The following is a 15,996-nucleotide window of genomic DNA, read 5'->3' as shown; positions in this document are numbered from 1 at the left end:
ATGGTCTACTGTTATTGTTATCTTCAGCTTATGTCTAGCCCATCGTTTCCACATCACGCGGCTCTCTTTTACTTGGGAGTCCGCGGTTTGTTTGCTATTGCATATAGGGCTCGAAGAGACAGATGAAGCAGGGGTCTCGAGGCGTCCGGTATAGAGTGTTCGAACTGGCGGTGTGTGGTTTAGACTTTCGATGTACATAATGATAGCCACAGATCAAAAGCATCGGGTCTTTCCAAGTCGACTATCGCTGTTCATTGTGTTTGGCCCACAAGATAACGTACGAGAGGGGTTAGAGTGCCGCCGAATGAAGTTAACTCGACCCTCTGACGCCTCTGAACGGTAGAGATATAGACAAAGGGCAGAGCCAACAACGGAGCAGTGGTGCATCGCACGAGTCAGATTGTCATGGCTGTGAAATGCCAGTCCTTCCATCTGGACGAGCGTTGAATGAAGTCATTATTTCATGGAAGAATGCAATGACTTGCGAGCACAAAAGACTCATTCCTTGTAGAGATCTAGCAGCAACTCCAGCATTCGACGCTGGAGCACGGACAATTCGTCCCTCGAGAGCAAGGCCTGGTGTTGACTGGCCGACTCACCGGATTGATGGCGTCTGGAATTTCCATTTTGCAAAGCTCTCGGTGCGTCAGAGATCAGGCTTTCCTTGATGGTGAAGAAGGGAATCCCCAGATTTCGAAGCTCGCATGTCATCGCTTCCGCCATTTGTTTGGAAGCTCTGTAGACTTTTGCATTGTAGTTTCTCAACTCTGCTTGATCTTCTTCGGCTGTCTGAACGAGTACGTATGCGTTTGATTAGTTTTAGGTCTCGATAAAAAGGTCCTCTTCTTTCTTTTCTCGTTTTAAGGAGGCATAGAACATACCGAGACTTGTTTTGTATCATCAACCGGTGCCCCAACAGAGCGCCTGGAGATGTCACATCAGTACAGCCGCAGGAATGTATATGGCACTAGACAGACTGGACGGGCTATCACAGAAAATGATTGATGGTTCAGCAATGACTCACAGAACTGCATCTAGCTCCTTCTTCTTCTCTACACGAGCCTTCTGCTTCTTGAGCAAAGCTTCTCGTCCTTGCCACCACTGTCTCTCGTGGTCGTGCTGGCTTTGGATCAGTCGTCGAATTCGTCGTTGTGCGTCTTCATTCTGCGATACTGCCCGCATCACATGTTGTAGTGCGGCAGGCCATGTGGTGATGGAAGAAGAGTCCGCAATACTGCTTGGTGCATTAGGATGCAGAGGAGCTTTAGCTGAGGGCGCATGAGCCCCTGTGGTTCTCTGATAAGTTTGATTTGAATGTACTTGAGCTACAGGAAATGGGGGTGAAGCTTCTGCAGGCTCATACGAGTCATCTTCCTCGTCCTGCGTTCTTCGCTGAACGGGGAGATGAGACGATATATGGACAGAAGGAGGATTGTTTTGATAATCCTGATGACTTGGATTATTTGACAGAGCTGATAGCGTCCTCAAAACAGATGTCAGATCTGCGGAGTTGTATCCCTCCGCATTCATTGTGGATGAAAGGGAGCAATCGGACAGCCAGATGCTGAAAAGATCAACGACGGTTAATTATCGGTCTTATATCCATAAGAGGATTTAAGGAATGCGTAGATTACACGCAGAAGAAATATCTCAGCGATGGACGTAGATGTACTTCTGGAAGTATGGGATGACATCTGTCCAGTGGGTGAAGTGCGGGTCTTGGCTCTCCTTCTGTCCATCCCTCCGCTGAAATTTTCCGGCCTAATCTCTCAAGCCCGGCTTGTGCTGCTTCCGCGATCTGCCACCTGCGCTGCCCTTGGAATTTGCCGGAAGAACACTAGAGTTGACATCAAAAGATACGTGGCTGGAGAGGGGAGCCTGTTTACATTATACACGGCAAACAGAAAAGAAAAACGAGCGAATCAAAACAAAATTGATACAAATCCCGTCCCGATACCATGTCCAGATCCGCTGCCGACGCGACACGGTTCACAGCCACAGGGCCTTATGCCAGCTCCAAGCCCGGCGGGGCACCGTACAAGCTCCCCAGCTTCATGGCAGAGTCCAAGAAAACCACAGCACGGGGACCCGGCGAAAGACCAGAGACTCCGAAGGAAAAGGTCGAGCGATTGCGAGCCCAAGCACGGGCGGCTCGGCTGGCCCAGTCAACCACGCGCGTCGATCAGATGATTGATGTAGGGCGCAGATTTGCGAACAAGGCGCATAAGGTTATGGTCTACAGTTTGATCACCGCGTCCGGTATGTGTTTAGGAAGCATGCCAAGCAGCAATCCCTCAAGCTCAAGACTTGTTGATTGCAGGCGAAGGTTACGGGATGGTCGGGATGTGCTAATATGTTTGTCTCTGACTAGGTATCTGCGGTGTCCTCACGGTTTATTCTATGGTCTCTTTGACACTATACAACCGTCGTCAGCGAGTGTTGTGGGTTGAGAAGGAAATGCAGAAACTGCAAGATGCAAAGGCAGCTTATGCCAGCGGGTCAGCAACACCAGAGCAACTCGAGTTAATCAAGAATGAGGAAATTGGCGAAATTATGAAGCGGAAGAAGGAGGAATCGAAGGCTCAGAGACCATGGAACCGGGCCAAGGAATACTTGTTTGGTGGGCTAAAGCAGGACGAGACCCCGTCCGATCTATCTTCAAAGGTTGGCGGGGCTGCCGATAGCAAAGTGGGAGTGCTTGAGGCCCTCAACGCGAAGGCTGCGGAAGATTCTAAGCCGAGGACAGCCGCCGAAACAGTGCCAATGCCGGCACAGCCAGGACAGCTGGATGTTCTTGCTGAGAATGTGGAAACCGCTGCGAAGCAGTCAACACGAAGCTGGAAAAGCTGGTTTACCGGACGGTGAAAGTGACATACACCTACCAATAAGGCAGAATCGGGCATAACTTCGACTTCTCCGCGCTCTATCTTCCGATGATGTTGCCGACTGTTCCTATTATTCTTGCATGGCATGTGTCTCAGTCTCTCATCTCCTTTCATTTCCCATCATTTCCCAGGGGTTGTGGCGTCTGTATACGGTGTCCCTTGAGCTTTCTGCCTTGCCTTGACCTATGTAATACTGGCTCACTCTCTTACTATGTACATATAATCTGCTTCCACCTTGGTCACTTGGCTCCGCTATCTGTGCTTAAAAATAGATCATCAAGTGTGGGTCTATATGTACAAAAGACCATTTACGAGTTCCTATATCATTGCATGCTGTCTACCCACTGAAAGGAAGATCGATTTGTGGCCTGAAACGCCAGTTGCACTCTCTGGAATCAAACGTTATAAGAAGCCCAAAAACATCATCAAAGGGAAAGACAAGGCTCAGGAAACTTTTGCTTCAGTCTGGTTTCCCAAACCCAAGAGAGAATTACTTAGAGAGCTCATGGAAGATAATCGTCGCCAAATTTTGACAGAAGAGAAAATAAACCCTAGGTGGGGAATGGTACGATAGCCTGGTATCTGAATCAAAAGGAGCGCTTAGATGGGTCACCAAGGAAAAGATGCCTCGGAAACTGCCTCACGGGAACCCTTATTGCGAGACACCATTCGACTTAGAAGCTTTGACGGTCCTTCTGGTACGAACTGCATCAGCGAGGTCCTCCAACACAGTAACAGTTGTTTCCCAGTTGATGCAAGCATCCGTAATGCTGACACCTTTAAGAAGTCCTGAGGGACCCTCAGGGGGCACTTTCTGGTTGCCTTCATTGATGTTGGACTCAATCATAACACCGACAATGGCGTCTTCGCCCTCACGGAGCTGGTCTGCCACCTCCTTAGCAACGAGAGGCTGATTGCGGTGATCCTTCTTCGAGTTTCCATGGGAGCAATCCACCATGACCACCTCGCGCTGCTTCTTGGCCCGCAGGGCCTCACGAGCGCTCTTAATGCTCTCTCGATCGTAGTTCGTTCCCTTGTTACCGCCACGAAGGATCACAAAGCCGTGCTCGTTTCCTGACGTCTTGGTGATGGCAGCAAGGCCCTGCTTGGTCACACCAAGGAAACGGTGAGGGTGGGAGGCAGCACCGATGGCGTCGATGGCAACAGTGAGGTTACCATCCGTACCGTTCTTGTAGCCAATAGGAAAACTCAGGCCGGAGGCCAGCTCACGGTGCAGCTGCGACTCGGTCGTACGGGCACCAATTGCTCCAAGAGAGATGAGATCGGCAAGGTACTGAGGGGAAATGGTATCGAGCATCTCGCTAGCAATGGGCATTCCCATACCAGTAAGATCAGCATAGAGCTTACGAGAGACGCGCAGACCCTTGTTGATGTTGTAGGTTTCGTCAATATCCGGATCATTGATCAGACCCTTCCAGCCAACTGTTGTGCGAGGCTTCTCCAGGTAGGCACGCATAATCACACAGAGCTCTCCAGAAAGCTTTTGAGAGAGCTCCTTCAGCCGGGTTGCATACTCGAGCGCTGTAGCGGGGTCATGAATTGAGCATGGACCTACAACAACCAGGAGGCGGTCATCCCGTTGTTCAATGATCTCAATGGCCTGGTTACGGCCAGATCGGACTGCCTCAATCGCATGGGCAGGCTGTACCAAAACTTGTCAGCCCCACTGTTATGTTTCTCACAATATGGTTTATTTGGCATTTCTGTAGAGGATTTTGTAGTCCCATATTGTTTGAGGCTCGGGCAGGAACAGCGAAAAGGAGAATCACTGAGAAATGACTCACAGCAGGGATCTCGGACTGAAGGAACTGGGGGGAAAGCAATGGGTCGTATCCCAGGACTGAAGAGAAAAGACCAATTGATTAGAGAGACGAGTACTTTCTAGTATAACAAAGAAGAGCACTTACCACGAGTGTCCTCGTTGACCTCAGTAGTTTTGACGAGGGGCATGATTTATCGTGGGGTTGCAGCGATGTCGGAGTCAAAAAAAAAGTTCTTTTGAGAGCTTTGAGGGAAGACAGAGAAGGTGGTTTTTGTAGTCAAAATCCGAAAGGAAGCAGCAAAAAATAATGAACAAAAGACTCCAGAACCAATTGAAAAAGCGATGCCAGTCACAAGGTAAGATGGTGATATGGAAGTGGTTATTTATGCCAGATGGGAACGAGTAGAGAGAGGTATAACAGAAGAGTAAAATTGCAGATCGGGTATCCTAAGTGGGGAAACAAAATGATTCACACAGACAAAAACATGCAAACCAAATACTAAGCCGACCACTTAAAAGACAAGTATTGTAATTACTCGGCCAGTCGCATGAAATCTGGTTGTTGTACCTAGGTACCGAGTACTTTTAAGTGCCTAGCCTAGCTAGTGTATCTTAAGGATGTCAAGCCTATATTACCATGCCGTTAAGTACTTGGTACTTCCATTCAGTTGTACAGAGCTGTCAGAACTTCTACCTGCTTCGAGAAGAATCTCCATTACCCTTCATTGTTAATTAAATTGACAAGGAGACAAAACTCTATGTTATCACAGTCCACACTGCGCTTCTAACTCGTCAGTTCCTGACTTTAAGCATTGAACTTGTGCCACTCCATTGTCATTCCCTTACTCTCCGTACCCGACGCCTCAAAATGGATCCTGTGAGAATTAGATGTAGATAAGGTACCTTAAGGTTGTCACTTTACCTTAGGTACCTTAGTTGTTATTCTGTAATCCATCTCACCGCACATTGTTTTAGTCGTAACACTGAGTTGTTGTAGTACAACATGTCGGCCAAAGAGTCTAGACCCCTACGGAGTCCTCTATAACTGGAGGTCAATTTGAAGTAAGCTCGAGTTTCTTGATCTGACTAAAATTGAATGGCTATTCTCAGTCATCACTCATGCAGATGACGTCCGCAGTCTTACGTGATATGGAAGTGCACATGATTGAGGTTCACGCTGGGTTACAAGTCAGCCAAACTTATAAACTAAAACTTACTGGGGCGAGGAGGCCACAGGCTAGGTACTTATGAATCTTGTAAATTAAGAAGAAGTGAAGGGGCTACTTCTGTTCACTGAGAATATGGTCAGATGTACGGAGTAATATGAGCATAATGCTAGTAGGGTAATCGATATAGTGGTCTACAGCGATAAGTAGTCAGATAAGCAAAGCATAAAATTGTTCTCCACTTCGGTCCGCTACTCCGCTTTCGAGGCTAAGACACAGAGGAAGCTCAGTCTTAGGATCTTAGTACCTTGTGGATTGGTGACCAACTAGTCCAGACTAGGTTACTCAGAGCTCCCATACAATGCCAGCTTACTGATTTGCTTCCTGTGCATCATTCTCTTCATCGTCCTTGTTGATGTGTATGTTGGCCTCAAGTTAGGGAGGTTCTCACTGCCCCTTGAATCGATGCATTTCGACTGAATGCAGGCTTGAACATCATTCTTAATCCATTCTGGTTGAATAATCACAACGTACCTTGACCTTTGAAGGGTCGCCGTCTTTCAGTGGGATGATGAGAAGGTCATGTTAGGGTTCTCAAAACKACAGAGGGAGCCAGATGAGCTGACGGGTGATGATAACAATGGGCTCAGGGGGAACAAGGTCTGTATTCTTTCCGTGATACCATGCTTATTTGGTGGAAGCAAGGCAAACCTGCCGCCTGCCCGATTGATGTTGCACTTTCTTTTGCCTGCCAGTCATCCACCCAACAACTACTGATAGTCGCGCGTCCAGAAACCACGCCCTCTAGCCCTGCGCACCTCACCAGATAACCTCCGAGGACTCTCCTATACCGAAGCTTGCCAGGCGTCAAGTCGACTTGGTATACCTACTTTAACTCCTGCCGAGTCGTCAGACGATGATGACGACGATGGCATCGCTAGAGCACTGCGCGATCCTACAACGGCAGCCGTAAACACCTCGCGTTGTGTTCCGCAGATCCTCGACTCCTCCGCTCCGATATTTAGCACGACGATGGACGTCGACAGCATAGGTGACACCTATAACTTGACTAGCAATGAGATTCCGCATGACTGGCCAGGCAGCACGCCTCGCACCGGAAGCGTTCAACCATCACCAATCCCGCACAATCTTGTCAATCAGTTCCTCAACATCAGCGAACAATCTAAAGGATTCAGTGTGTCCGAACATAATTCCGCAGGAAATCCGTCCCCGCAAGTGATGGATCAGGCCTTCGTGGAGTCTAGAGATAAGATTGGCCCTCATGAAAAACTGTCTACCGAGAGTAGTCAAGAAATTTTTGGTTCCACTCAGCGTCTCCCAAGTCCGATCAGCGAGGATGATAATGCCATTTCTCATGGAAAGTGCTCTATGAGTGATGCCGAGATGACAAGTGGTGCATCTCGATCAACATCCCCGGCGTTCTCCCCATTTCAACGAGACCCCTCGCAGTGGTTCGGCACGACTGAATCACAACAGCAAGCCACACGGTCCGGCTATCCAAACGGACCTCATTTAAACAAGAAGAAGGTATCCTTTGCCATGGGATTTCGAGCTGATTGCGACAAATGCCTGCGCAAGGTTCCGGGCCACTACAGCCATATTATCCGCAACTGACGTCTCTTGTCCGACATACGAGAACCTCACATGCAACAATCCCTCATTCACCACTATACGACCTTTCTGATGATACCTGTCTTACCATCATGATTTATCTTGTTGAGTGCTCTTGAAACCAATATACCCATGGAAGCAACGATTCAGAGACACCGCACAGCTTCAAATGTTCATGAGGATTGGGCCACGCAACCCACATATATCAATGCTCAATAATCCCAATGAATGTAAACTTCGATCTTTCTGTTCTACACGATCGTACCCAAGTGGTCCAGGCGAGGTAAGACATGTAAATATAAGGTAGATTCTTGGAGTCACTTGATGTTTTCTCATTTCCGACAAGCTGATCCGAGACCGATGATGTAAGCCACCGCATCCGATTAGCGGTCGGATTTCCCCCAGCCAGATATCCGAAGGACAATGGTGCTTGATGGTGTAAGACGAGCCAGGTGACCTTCAAAATTGTTAAGTAGGCAGGAAACATACGAACAATATGAACCGGGAGGTGAATATGACAATAAGGCCTTCAGGGTTGCGCGTTGCGCTTTTTTTATGAGCGATAACATCCCCCGCATCCCGCCATCCTCAGATTGCCTCCGCACCTGTCGGCGGCAGATCCCTTAGCCGAACTTCATTGCCGGCAGTTCAATGGCAGCTTCAACGCCTCGACTAGGCATGGCCGGTCCCGAACCCCGGAATCCAGCCGTGTAGCCTCTTTTATATAAGTTTTCACTGGGTCCCAAGCTTCCTGGACTAGTTGAGGCGAAAGCAACTAATCCTGCTCTCTTGTGTGCTCTTTCTTGTATTTCGGAGGATACATGGTCACTGTTTCGGCCACACAACTTCACCCACCTTGACTCACTGGGAACCCAGAATTAATCTCGACAGGCGCCAGTCTCCGATTGTGTCAGCCACACACCACTTTCACAGACGTCCAAATGACTTCTCCTGTGCCCCGCGGCCTTCGCCAGGTCCTCCAGAAGTCCCCTTCAGATATCGTCATTCTCTCCGCACTTCGTACACCAGTAACTCGCGCGAAGAAGGGTGGATTCAAGGATGCTTATCCCGAAGAGCTTCTCACCCACGTCCTCAAAGCAACTCTCGAGGCGAACCCGAAGCTTGACCCAGCTCTGATTGACGATGTCGCTATCGGCTCGGTCCTCCAGGAACTAGGCGGTGCCAAAGCAGGGCGCATGGCTCAGATCCACGCCGGCTTCCCCCACTCAGTGCCTTTCCACACGATCAACAGGCAATGCTCGTCCGGCCTGGCCGCTATTACAGCCATTGGTAATGGAATTCGGGCAGGTGCACTGAACGTCGGCGTTGGTGGTGGGATGGAGTCTATGACCCGAAACTACGGGTCACGTGCTATCCCAACGGTATTATGGCCTGAATTGAAAGAGTCGCCATCCAAGGATGCTAGAGATTGCATTATGCCTATGGGAATTACTTCAGAGAACGTCGCCGCCCGGTATGGTATCTCGAGGGCGGACCAGGATGCATTCGCGGCCGAGTCACACAAGAAAGCTTCAGCTGCCCAAAATGCTGGCCTGTTTGACGCCGAAATCGTGCCAGTCAAGACCCTTTCTTTTGACTCTGAGAATCCTGATGCGGCTCCCAAGGAGATTACCGTGACAAAAGACGACGGTATCCGTCATAACATTTCTGCTGAGAAGATGGCAACTTTGAAGCCTGCCTTCAAGGCAGATGGCACTAGCACCGCTGGAAACAGCTCACAGGTCAGCGATGGTGCCGCTGCTGCTTTGTTGATGCGCCGTTCTACCGCTACGGAACTTGGTTTGACAGCTTCAATCCAGGCTCGCTGGGTTGCCACCGCTGTAGCTGGATGTGCGCCTGATGAGATGGGTGTGGGACCCGCAGTCGCCATACCCAAGCTTCTTGAACTTGTGGGCATGAACGTTTCCGACGTCGGTATCTGGGAGATCAACGAGGCTTTCGCATCGCAGGCTCTTTACTCTGTGCGCAAGCTTGGAATTGACGAGGCCAAGGTTAATCCCAAGGGTGGTGCCATTGCGATTGGTCACCCCTTGGGTGCTACCGGTGCCAGGCAGCTCGCCACTTTGCTACCCGAGCTCCAACGCACTGGACAGGATGTTGGTGTAGTCAGTATGTGCATCGGAACTGGCATGGGTATGGCGGGTATGTTTGTTCGGGAGTAAATGTGTTGATTCCATGTCATATGGTATTTTTCAATTGCGGTGTATCTTTATTATGATAAAAGGCTTGTATATAAATCATAGCGTTAAATTAGATATCCATTGCTATGCTCCGCAATCTCTCTGTCCTTCTGTCCAACTGATTGTTTGGAATTCCTCCAGAACCATAAACAGTGAGCCATGGGCATGGACTGGTTGTTGTGCCAAGACTACCTATTCTCTGAGTCACGTGATGTTCTCTACCGGAAGATCGCTCGGCATCATGAAACTTTTCCAAAGGCTGTGGATAGTCAACAATTTCCGCAACGCTTCAGCCATGCGTCAATCACTGCGGCTATTGAACCTGGAGGTATCACCCCTCCAAGGGTCCAGGTCACTTTACGTTTGTTCAATCTGTAGACAGGACGTGCGGCCGCGACCCGTCGTTGTCCGTCAATTCCTGCGAAATGCCTCGAACGCAGCACCTCTCACCGAACGAGTGCGCCGCAAGATTTGGGGAACAGACAATCCTCCAGGCTTGAAAGATCCGTATGGAGGCGAAGGTGTTCTCGAGCGGAAATGGAAGAAGCAGCCTGGGCAACAAGAGGAAGAACCGGCTCGCGAGTCCACTGAAGCTCTGGAATCTCAGAGCGAGGATGTCTTACCTGATACCTACGAGCCTGCAACAACATGGGAGGGTCTTCCTCGCGTTGGTCACCTGGGAAAGTGGTCAGACCTTCCCCCTACGGAAGCTGATGTCTTCAACCCGTAAGTTTGTTACTCTTCCTCTACAGGCCGATAGGCGCTCTTTTCGCGGTCGCGGCAGCTTCAGTGAACAAAATCTGACAGGGACTTCAGTTTCATGCTCAAGAAGAAACTGACCAAGGAGGGGCACCTTTATTTGGCCGCTCACCAAGCTGCAGTCGAACTCTGCCTGATGCATGCGCTGAAGAAGCCACTCACGAAGATCTGCGACGTCGTGGAACATGAAAAGCCCGTCTTCAAAATGATCTGGAAGTGCAAGATCGATCCGAATGCAGAGAGTCAATGGGGCCAATCTTTGGTCTATCCCGACGACGAGGCGAAGGATGTTCTGGTTTACATCTTTGAGCAGATTGGTGGAGGAGCCGATACAACCGCCGCACCAGCCGAGGAAGAAGTGCAAGAGGACGCTGAGACAGAAGAATATGAGGAAATCGTTGAAGATTCGATATCGCAGGCCCCCGCCCCTCCATTCTTCGGTTACCACAGTGTGCAGGATAAGGGATTCCTCTCCCTGTCATTGAACGATCCAGAAACGAAATTTGCCGTAAGTCGTCTCATGTCTTTTGAGTTAGTATCTAATGAGACATTGTGCTGACCTTCTGTTATCCATAGTTCCTGAAGAGACTGTCTCAATTGAGCGGTCACTATTTTCCTGATCCTGTCATGCATTCCATCTCCACAGTCAAGCAGGCCGTGGAATACCTCGAGGGAGTCGTCAACCCGAAACCCACCAAGTTGGCCGACCAACTGGCCAACAACCCCGAGCTTCAGCACCTGCCTAACGTCAAGCTGTTTACCAAGCGACAGACAGCTTTGCACAAGGATGAGGAATTGGGTCGGAAGAAGATCATTGAATCTGAACTTCGCGCAAGAGGCCTCGTTGAATAAATGTGTCTCGGGTTCAGAATGTTACACTAAATATGTCATATAGTTTTATTAGGTAGCATGCTTTCTTTCTCTTCTGAATAGGGAATATCTGTACAATACATCAAATATTCTTATGGAATATTTACAGCACCAAGTTATGTCTTAAAGCGTCTATCGAATATTGAATTTATCAGAAGAGCCGGTGCAGTAGCCGACAAGCATACCCCATTAACGCCGAACGCCTTCAGGAAGTGCACATATTAGAGCTCATTATCTCTTAGAGGGCATCGTGTAGCCTCTCGTCATGAAGTCACGGTTGCTGGTCTTGACTCCGCCAGAGTTTTTAGTAAAAAGACTGCTGATATTCTCGTTTGCACCCATCATTTTCCGACGCCGTTTCTTCTCATTCTCCTCTTCCAGGACTCGCGCGGTCAGCATCGCAGTTGAGGCGTTCTTGATACCATTTGATGCACTGGGGGTCGGAGTCGAGGTATTACTTCGACTCGAGGCTGCAGCCCGATCCTTTTGTGGTTGAGAAGCCAAGGCTGGCTTGGAGTCTGCTTCGGTAGTGGCTTCAGTCTCAGCTGAATCTCCATTGGCATGCTTCTTGCGCTTTTTAGAGCCAGGAGCTTTCTTGAGCGAATGAGTGAGCCCTTGCTCGGCTAGCTTTTGCGCTCTCGCCATCAGCCGTTGTTTTTCTGATTCTTTCGGTGGAAGGATTGGGACGACGTTATCTTCGGCGTAGGGCTCGTTGCACTGCGCGTTCCGGACTGATTAGCAACAAGTTGGGGCGCTGAGGTATGGCTCACAACAAACATACCTGTAGGCACTTATCGTCCTTAAGCTGACGAATGGCTTCTTCGGAGAAAACATGGCCACATGGTACAAGGTAGACCGACTTCACACTCGGACCTAGCTGCTTAGCAGTCACGGGACAGATCCATGCTTCGCGTCTATCGTGCTTGTTGGATGGGTGTTCGCCACGCTCCGTATCGATTTCAAACTTCAGCTCAACGACATCACGAAGTCCCTTCACCCGCCCGCATAAGATCTCTTCGCAGTCTGCTTTAGAGCTGATACCGTGGGCGTCATCACCGGGAAGCAAGAATTCCAGTATTGCATCCTTATTGTATAGATTACCGACACAGTCGGAGACAATCGGTCGAGCTAAAGGTTTATGCGACAATGGACAGGTGGTCCAAAAGTGTTCTTGCATTTCACGCTGGGCCTCTTTCACTTGCGCTGTGCTGGGAGCTTTTGCGGCCTCTCTGACGAGCTCGCGGCGAGTTGGGATACTGTACAAGACCTTAGTTCTGGAGGATCACACTGATGAAGCGCATCAATAACACTTACCTGCCACCATCATTACCCATTTTTGCAGTGATTAATTCAAGGAAATATTGTATATAGAGTATCTGAGAGGTGTTGCGACAATCGCATTCAGTTGTCGCTTGCCACCGAAGGATGATAGCGGGATGACTAAGGCGCTGGGCCATTCTCCCCAGATTGGATCCTCGGCCTTATCAACAGCTGGCCAGAAGCTCTCTCCGCATTCCTATAGAACAACTGTCCCGGGCACAACAAGGCATTGACGAGCGAGCTCAATGCTTGCATCATGATACTTTCTCAGGGAGTGTTCTTCTTTGCGACCATAGCGGCATGCTCTACTGTTGCGGCTGCCGCGGGCGATGGTACAGCAAGACCTCGGGGGGTCGGTCCAGAATGTAAGTATACTATTACCATGAATCGTAGCTCATGTGAGGCTCGGTTCGCCTTCCATGATGATTCAGCCCCCATAAAGCTCTGGTTATGATTACTCTGTGACCACAATCATTATAGACCCTTCATAAGTTACAAGGAAGCTAATGGCGCCATTGGCTGTCACCAGTTGCCAAGTTCTACAAAGACACCACGACATTCACCTGTATATCGAACCCAGCTTTACAGATCCCCTTCTCTGCCGTGAACGATGATTACTGTGACTGTCCGGATGGCAGCGACGAGCCTGGGACGTCAGCATGTTCTCATTTATCGCGTAATTCCCCTCTGACCGCCGCCGATCGGCCCGGGAACAGCGACCTCGAACTTACACTTGCCCTCCCGGGATTTTATTGCAAGAATAAAGGCCATAAACCGTCATATGTTTCTTTCCAGCGAGTGAATGACGGTATATGCGACTACGAGTTCTGCTGTGACGGAAGTGACGAGTGGGCGCACGTCGGGGGCACCAAGTGCGAGGATAAGTGCAAAGAGATTGGCAAGCAATGGCGCAAGCAAGAGGAGAAGAGAGCGAAGTCTATGACGGCTGCCCTCAAGAAGAAGAAGGAACTGCTCGTGGATTCGGGCCGACAGCAAAAGGAAGTTGAAGACCACATCAAGAGACTCGAAGTTGAAATCCAGGGACTAGAGATGAAGGTGAAGGATATGGAGGCTGAATTTGAGGAGGTGAAGAAGCGAGAAGAGAGCAAAATGGTAAGGGGCAAGAAGGCAGGCAAGGTTAACATCCTTGCTTCCTTGGCCAAAGGACGGGTTGAGGAGCTGCGGAATGCGCTTCTAGAGGTTCGCAAGGAGAGGGATGAGGCTCGATCGCGGCTAAAAGAGCTCGAGGATATTTTGTCCAAGTTCAAAATCGAATACAATCCCAATTTCAACGACGAGGGTGTCAAACGAGCTGTGCGCAGTTGGGAGGAGTATGCTGCCAGAGAAGACGTGGGCAATCTCGGAAACAGCGCTCGTGACCGAGACCTGGATGAAATTGCCAAACCGGACGACGACACATCGGGGGTTAACTGGGAGCAGTGGGAAAATGAGGAGGACGAGACCGATACAGGTTCGTGCTTCAGCTATTCATTGCGTATGCCGGTTCGGTTGCTGACCTTTCATCTAGTCTACAAGCTGGCGGCTTACCTACCTCCCTCTGTTGTGTCTTTTGTGGAAGATAAAGTGATTTCCATGCGGCGCTTCCTCGAGGACAACGGTATTCTGCCCAAGAAGGAAGAAGGCTCGACTGCCGAATCCAAGGCAGTGACAGAAGCTCGCGAGGGCCTTGAGAAGACTAAGACCAATCTTGCGGAATTATACACTCAGCTGAAAAACCATCAAGCCGATCTTGAAACCGACTATGGAAAGGCCGGCGTTTTCCGCGCTCTTAAAGGCGTTTGCATCTCCAAGGATTCCGGGGAGTACACGTATGAACATTGCTTCTTGGATGAGACCAAACAGATTCCCAAGAAAGGCGGGGCATCTGTCCGAATGGGTAAATTCGGTCGTATCGGATCCGTCAGCGTGGACGAGCTCAACGAGACCGGCGAGATTGTGGCCGAGGAACGGGTTTCTCTTGAGTACAAGAATGGGCAGACCTGCTGGAATGGACCAGCTCGGTCAACCACAGTCATCTTGGAATGTGGCGAAGAAAACGAGATCCTCAAAGTGACGGAGGACGAGAAGTGTGTCTATTCCATGATTGTCACCACCCCGGCTGTATGTCCGGGAGGAGAAGAAGAAGGCGATGTGGCACCAAGACGCAAGGATGAATTGTAGAAGCGGATGTTGATCAGATCCTGGGTTTTGGGTTGATGTATAGCGTTCGACTTGCATTATGGTTAGTACAGGTTCAATAAGAGGGTTAGTCCTATCCGCCTTGCCAGATATTACTCCAAGTTACATACCGCCGACTTCAGAGGCCAGACACATGGTGAGGTGAATAATCAGACTAAGGGCTTTGACTGTAGAGTAATTATGCGCTATGCTTTGATCTAAGACGCTATGCATATACGTGTGAGATAGAAAAGCCCCCCCCCTTTCTTCGCGAAGGTATTCTACCTTAGAGTACAGACGTACTCCATCCACTCCGTGCGTAACCGAAGGATTCGCATGTTTTCCAATCAGAGGAACCAACGTCTGGAAGGATCCATATGCACCTGTAAATGTATGTCCACGTCCTTCATGGCAATATATTCCTAATCCAACAAGCGCCGGTCCATCAGGTGCTAATTTAGTTGTTATTTCCGTCACTTACCAGGCCATATCAAGCTTCGAACATAAGAGCTCAAATGTTGACCTTTAAAAAACTCATGGTGACTACGTTAGTGAGCAGGCGTACATGTGTTCTCAATAAGATAGAACTTGAATTCCCTATCCTATCCTGCTATAAAACAAGCGACTGAAAGTCGCTTCAATCATGCTGTGCCAGCCCATGGACTCACGCAGAGAGAAGGTAGCAAATCAACAAGAAGAACACATCACAAACGCGAGCCTCAAGACAACCCCCGGTTTGGCATAGCTCACGACGTCAACGATAGCGTACTTGGTGACATCGTGTCAGGAAATCCCGCAGGAACTGCGTGATAATTGTCTTTCGTCTCGAAGATGGGAGCCGGTGGGCTTAATGTGCAATTTAGTGCTGAGGATGGTTAGCTTCACTAGAGATTAGGGTCGACTGCGGATGTCTGGGAGATACATACACCGCAAGAGGTGCACTTGCAGCCGTTGCAGTCGCTGGAGCAGCTGCAGGAGTTGCAGGAGCAGGGAGTCATTTTGATTGAGTTGGTGGTGAAAGAAGGGTTACTTGAGGAAGATAGGCTTTGAGATTGTATTGTTCAGTTGGTATAAGGCTCGGTATGAGAAAGAGGAGGAAGAAAATGACAGACAGAGGGAGACCAGGGCTGAATTTATAGCCAGAGATTGTCTCTCTGCTGGAGGTGGTCAGCTATCAGTCAGTATGAGGATATGAGGGTCAG

General features: G+C 49.5%; 9 protein-coding genes across 9 annotated transcripts; 6 read left to right on the top strand and 3 right to left on the bottom strand.

Moving 5' to 3' along the window:
• Nucleotides 1-498: 498 nt before the first annotated feature.
• Nucleotides 499-1,530, bottom strand: Asppvi_010514 (uncharacterized protein; the record flags this gene model as incomplete). Its single annotated transcript, XM_043306358.1, has 3 exons — nt 499-789; nt 882-924; nt 1,025-1,530. 3 exons carry the CDS (start codon nt 1,528-1,530, stop codon nt 499-501), a joined length of 840 nt encoding a protein of 279 aa, XP_043162293.1.
• Nucleotides 1,531-1,958: 428 nt separating this feature from the next.
• Asppvi_010513 (cytochrome c oxidase assembly protein COX14) lies at nt 1,959-2,865 on the top strand (the record flags this gene model as incomplete). Its single annotated transcript, XM_043306357.1, has 2 exons — nt 1,959-2,259; nt 2,372-2,865. 2 exons carry the CDS (start codon nt 1,959-1,961, stop codon nt 2,863-2,865), a joined length of 795 nt encoding a protein of 264 aa, XP_043162292.1.
• A 672-nt stretch (nt 2,866-3,537) lies between these two features.
• On the bottom strand, nt 3,538-4,856 carry Asppvi_010512 (3-deoxy-7-phosphoheptulonate synthase; the record flags this gene model as incomplete). Its single annotated transcript, XM_043306356.1, has 3 exons — nt 3,538-4,548; nt 4,691-4,746; nt 4,814-4,856. 3 exons carry the CDS (start codon nt 4,854-4,856, stop codon nt 3,538-3,540), a joined length of 1,110 nt encoding a protein of 369 aa, XP_043162291.1.
• Nucleotides 4,857-6,416: 1,560 nt separating this feature from the next.
• On the top strand, nt 6,417-7,469 carry Asppvi_010511 (uncharacterized protein; the record flags this gene model as incomplete). The annotated part of the gene is made up of 2 exons (XM_043306355.1): nt 6,417-6,494; nt 6,615-7,469. The coding sequence occupies 2 exons, from the start codon at nt 6,417-6,419 to the stop codon at nt 7,467-7,469; spliced, it is 933 nt and encodes a 310-aa protein (XP_043162290.1).
• A 938-nt stretch (nt 7,470-8,407) lies between these two features.
• Asppvi_010510 (thiolase family protein) lies at nt 8,408-9,649 on the top strand (the record flags this gene model as incomplete). Its single annotated transcript, XM_043306354.1, has 1 exon — nt 8,408-9,649. One exon carries the CDS (start codon nt 8,408-8,410, stop codon nt 9,647-9,649), a length of 1,242 nt encoding a protein of 413 aa, XP_043162289.1.
• A 259-nt stretch (nt 9,650-9,908) lies between these two features.
• Asppvi_010509 (mitochondrial 54S ribosomal mL50 protein) lies at nt 9,909-11,278 on the top strand (the record flags this gene model as incomplete). Its single annotated transcript, XM_043306353.1, has 3 exons — nt 9,909-10,393; nt 10,484-10,934; nt 11,003-11,278. 3 exons carry the CDS (start codon nt 9,909-9,911, stop codon nt 11,276-11,278), a joined length of 1,212 nt encoding a protein of 403 aa, XP_043162288.1.
• Nucleotides 11,279-11,527: 249 nt separating this feature from the next.
• Nucleotides 11,528-12,630, bottom strand: Asppvi_010508 (uncharacterized protein; the record flags this gene model as incomplete). The annotated part of the gene is made up of 3 exons (XM_043306352.1): nt 11,528-12,013; nt 12,078-12,552; nt 12,611-12,630. The coding sequence occupies 3 exons, from the start codon at nt 12,628-12,630 to the stop codon at nt 11,528-11,530; spliced, it is 981 nt and encodes a 326-aa protein (XP_043162287.1).
• Nucleotides 12,631-12,872: 242 nt separating this feature from the next.
• On the top strand, nt 12,873-14,797 carry Asppvi_010507 (putative protein kinase C substrate; the record flags this gene model as incomplete). The annotated part of the gene is made up of 3 exons (XM_043306351.1): nt 12,873-12,981; nt 13,146-14,087; nt 14,145-14,797. The coding sequence occupies 3 exons, from the start codon at nt 12,873-12,875 to the stop codon at nt 14,795-14,797; spliced, it is 1,704 nt and encodes a 567-aa protein (XP_043162286.1).
• An 828-nt stretch (nt 14,798-15,625) lies between these two features.
• Nucleotides 15,626-15,844, top strand: Asppvi_010506 (uncharacterized protein; the record flags this gene model as incomplete). Its single annotated transcript, XM_043306350.1, has 2 exons — nt 15,626-15,668; nt 15,690-15,844. The coding sequence occupies 2 exons, from the start codon at nt 15,626-15,628 to the stop codon at nt 15,842-15,844; spliced, it is 198 nt and encodes a 65-aa protein (XP_043162285.1).
• Nucleotides 15,845-15,996: the final 152 nt, after the last annotated feature.

Source organism: Aspergillus pseudoviridinutans, assembly GCF_018340605.1.
Source record: "Aspergillus pseudoviridinutans IFM 55266 DNA, scaffold_8, whole genome shotgun sequence".
Taxonomy (NCBI): Eukaryota; Fungi; Ascomycota; class Eurotiomycetes; order Eurotiales; family Aspergillaceae; genus Aspergillus; species Aspergillus pseudoviridinutans.
This window is presented reverse-complemented; position numbering and strand designations above follow the sequence as displayed.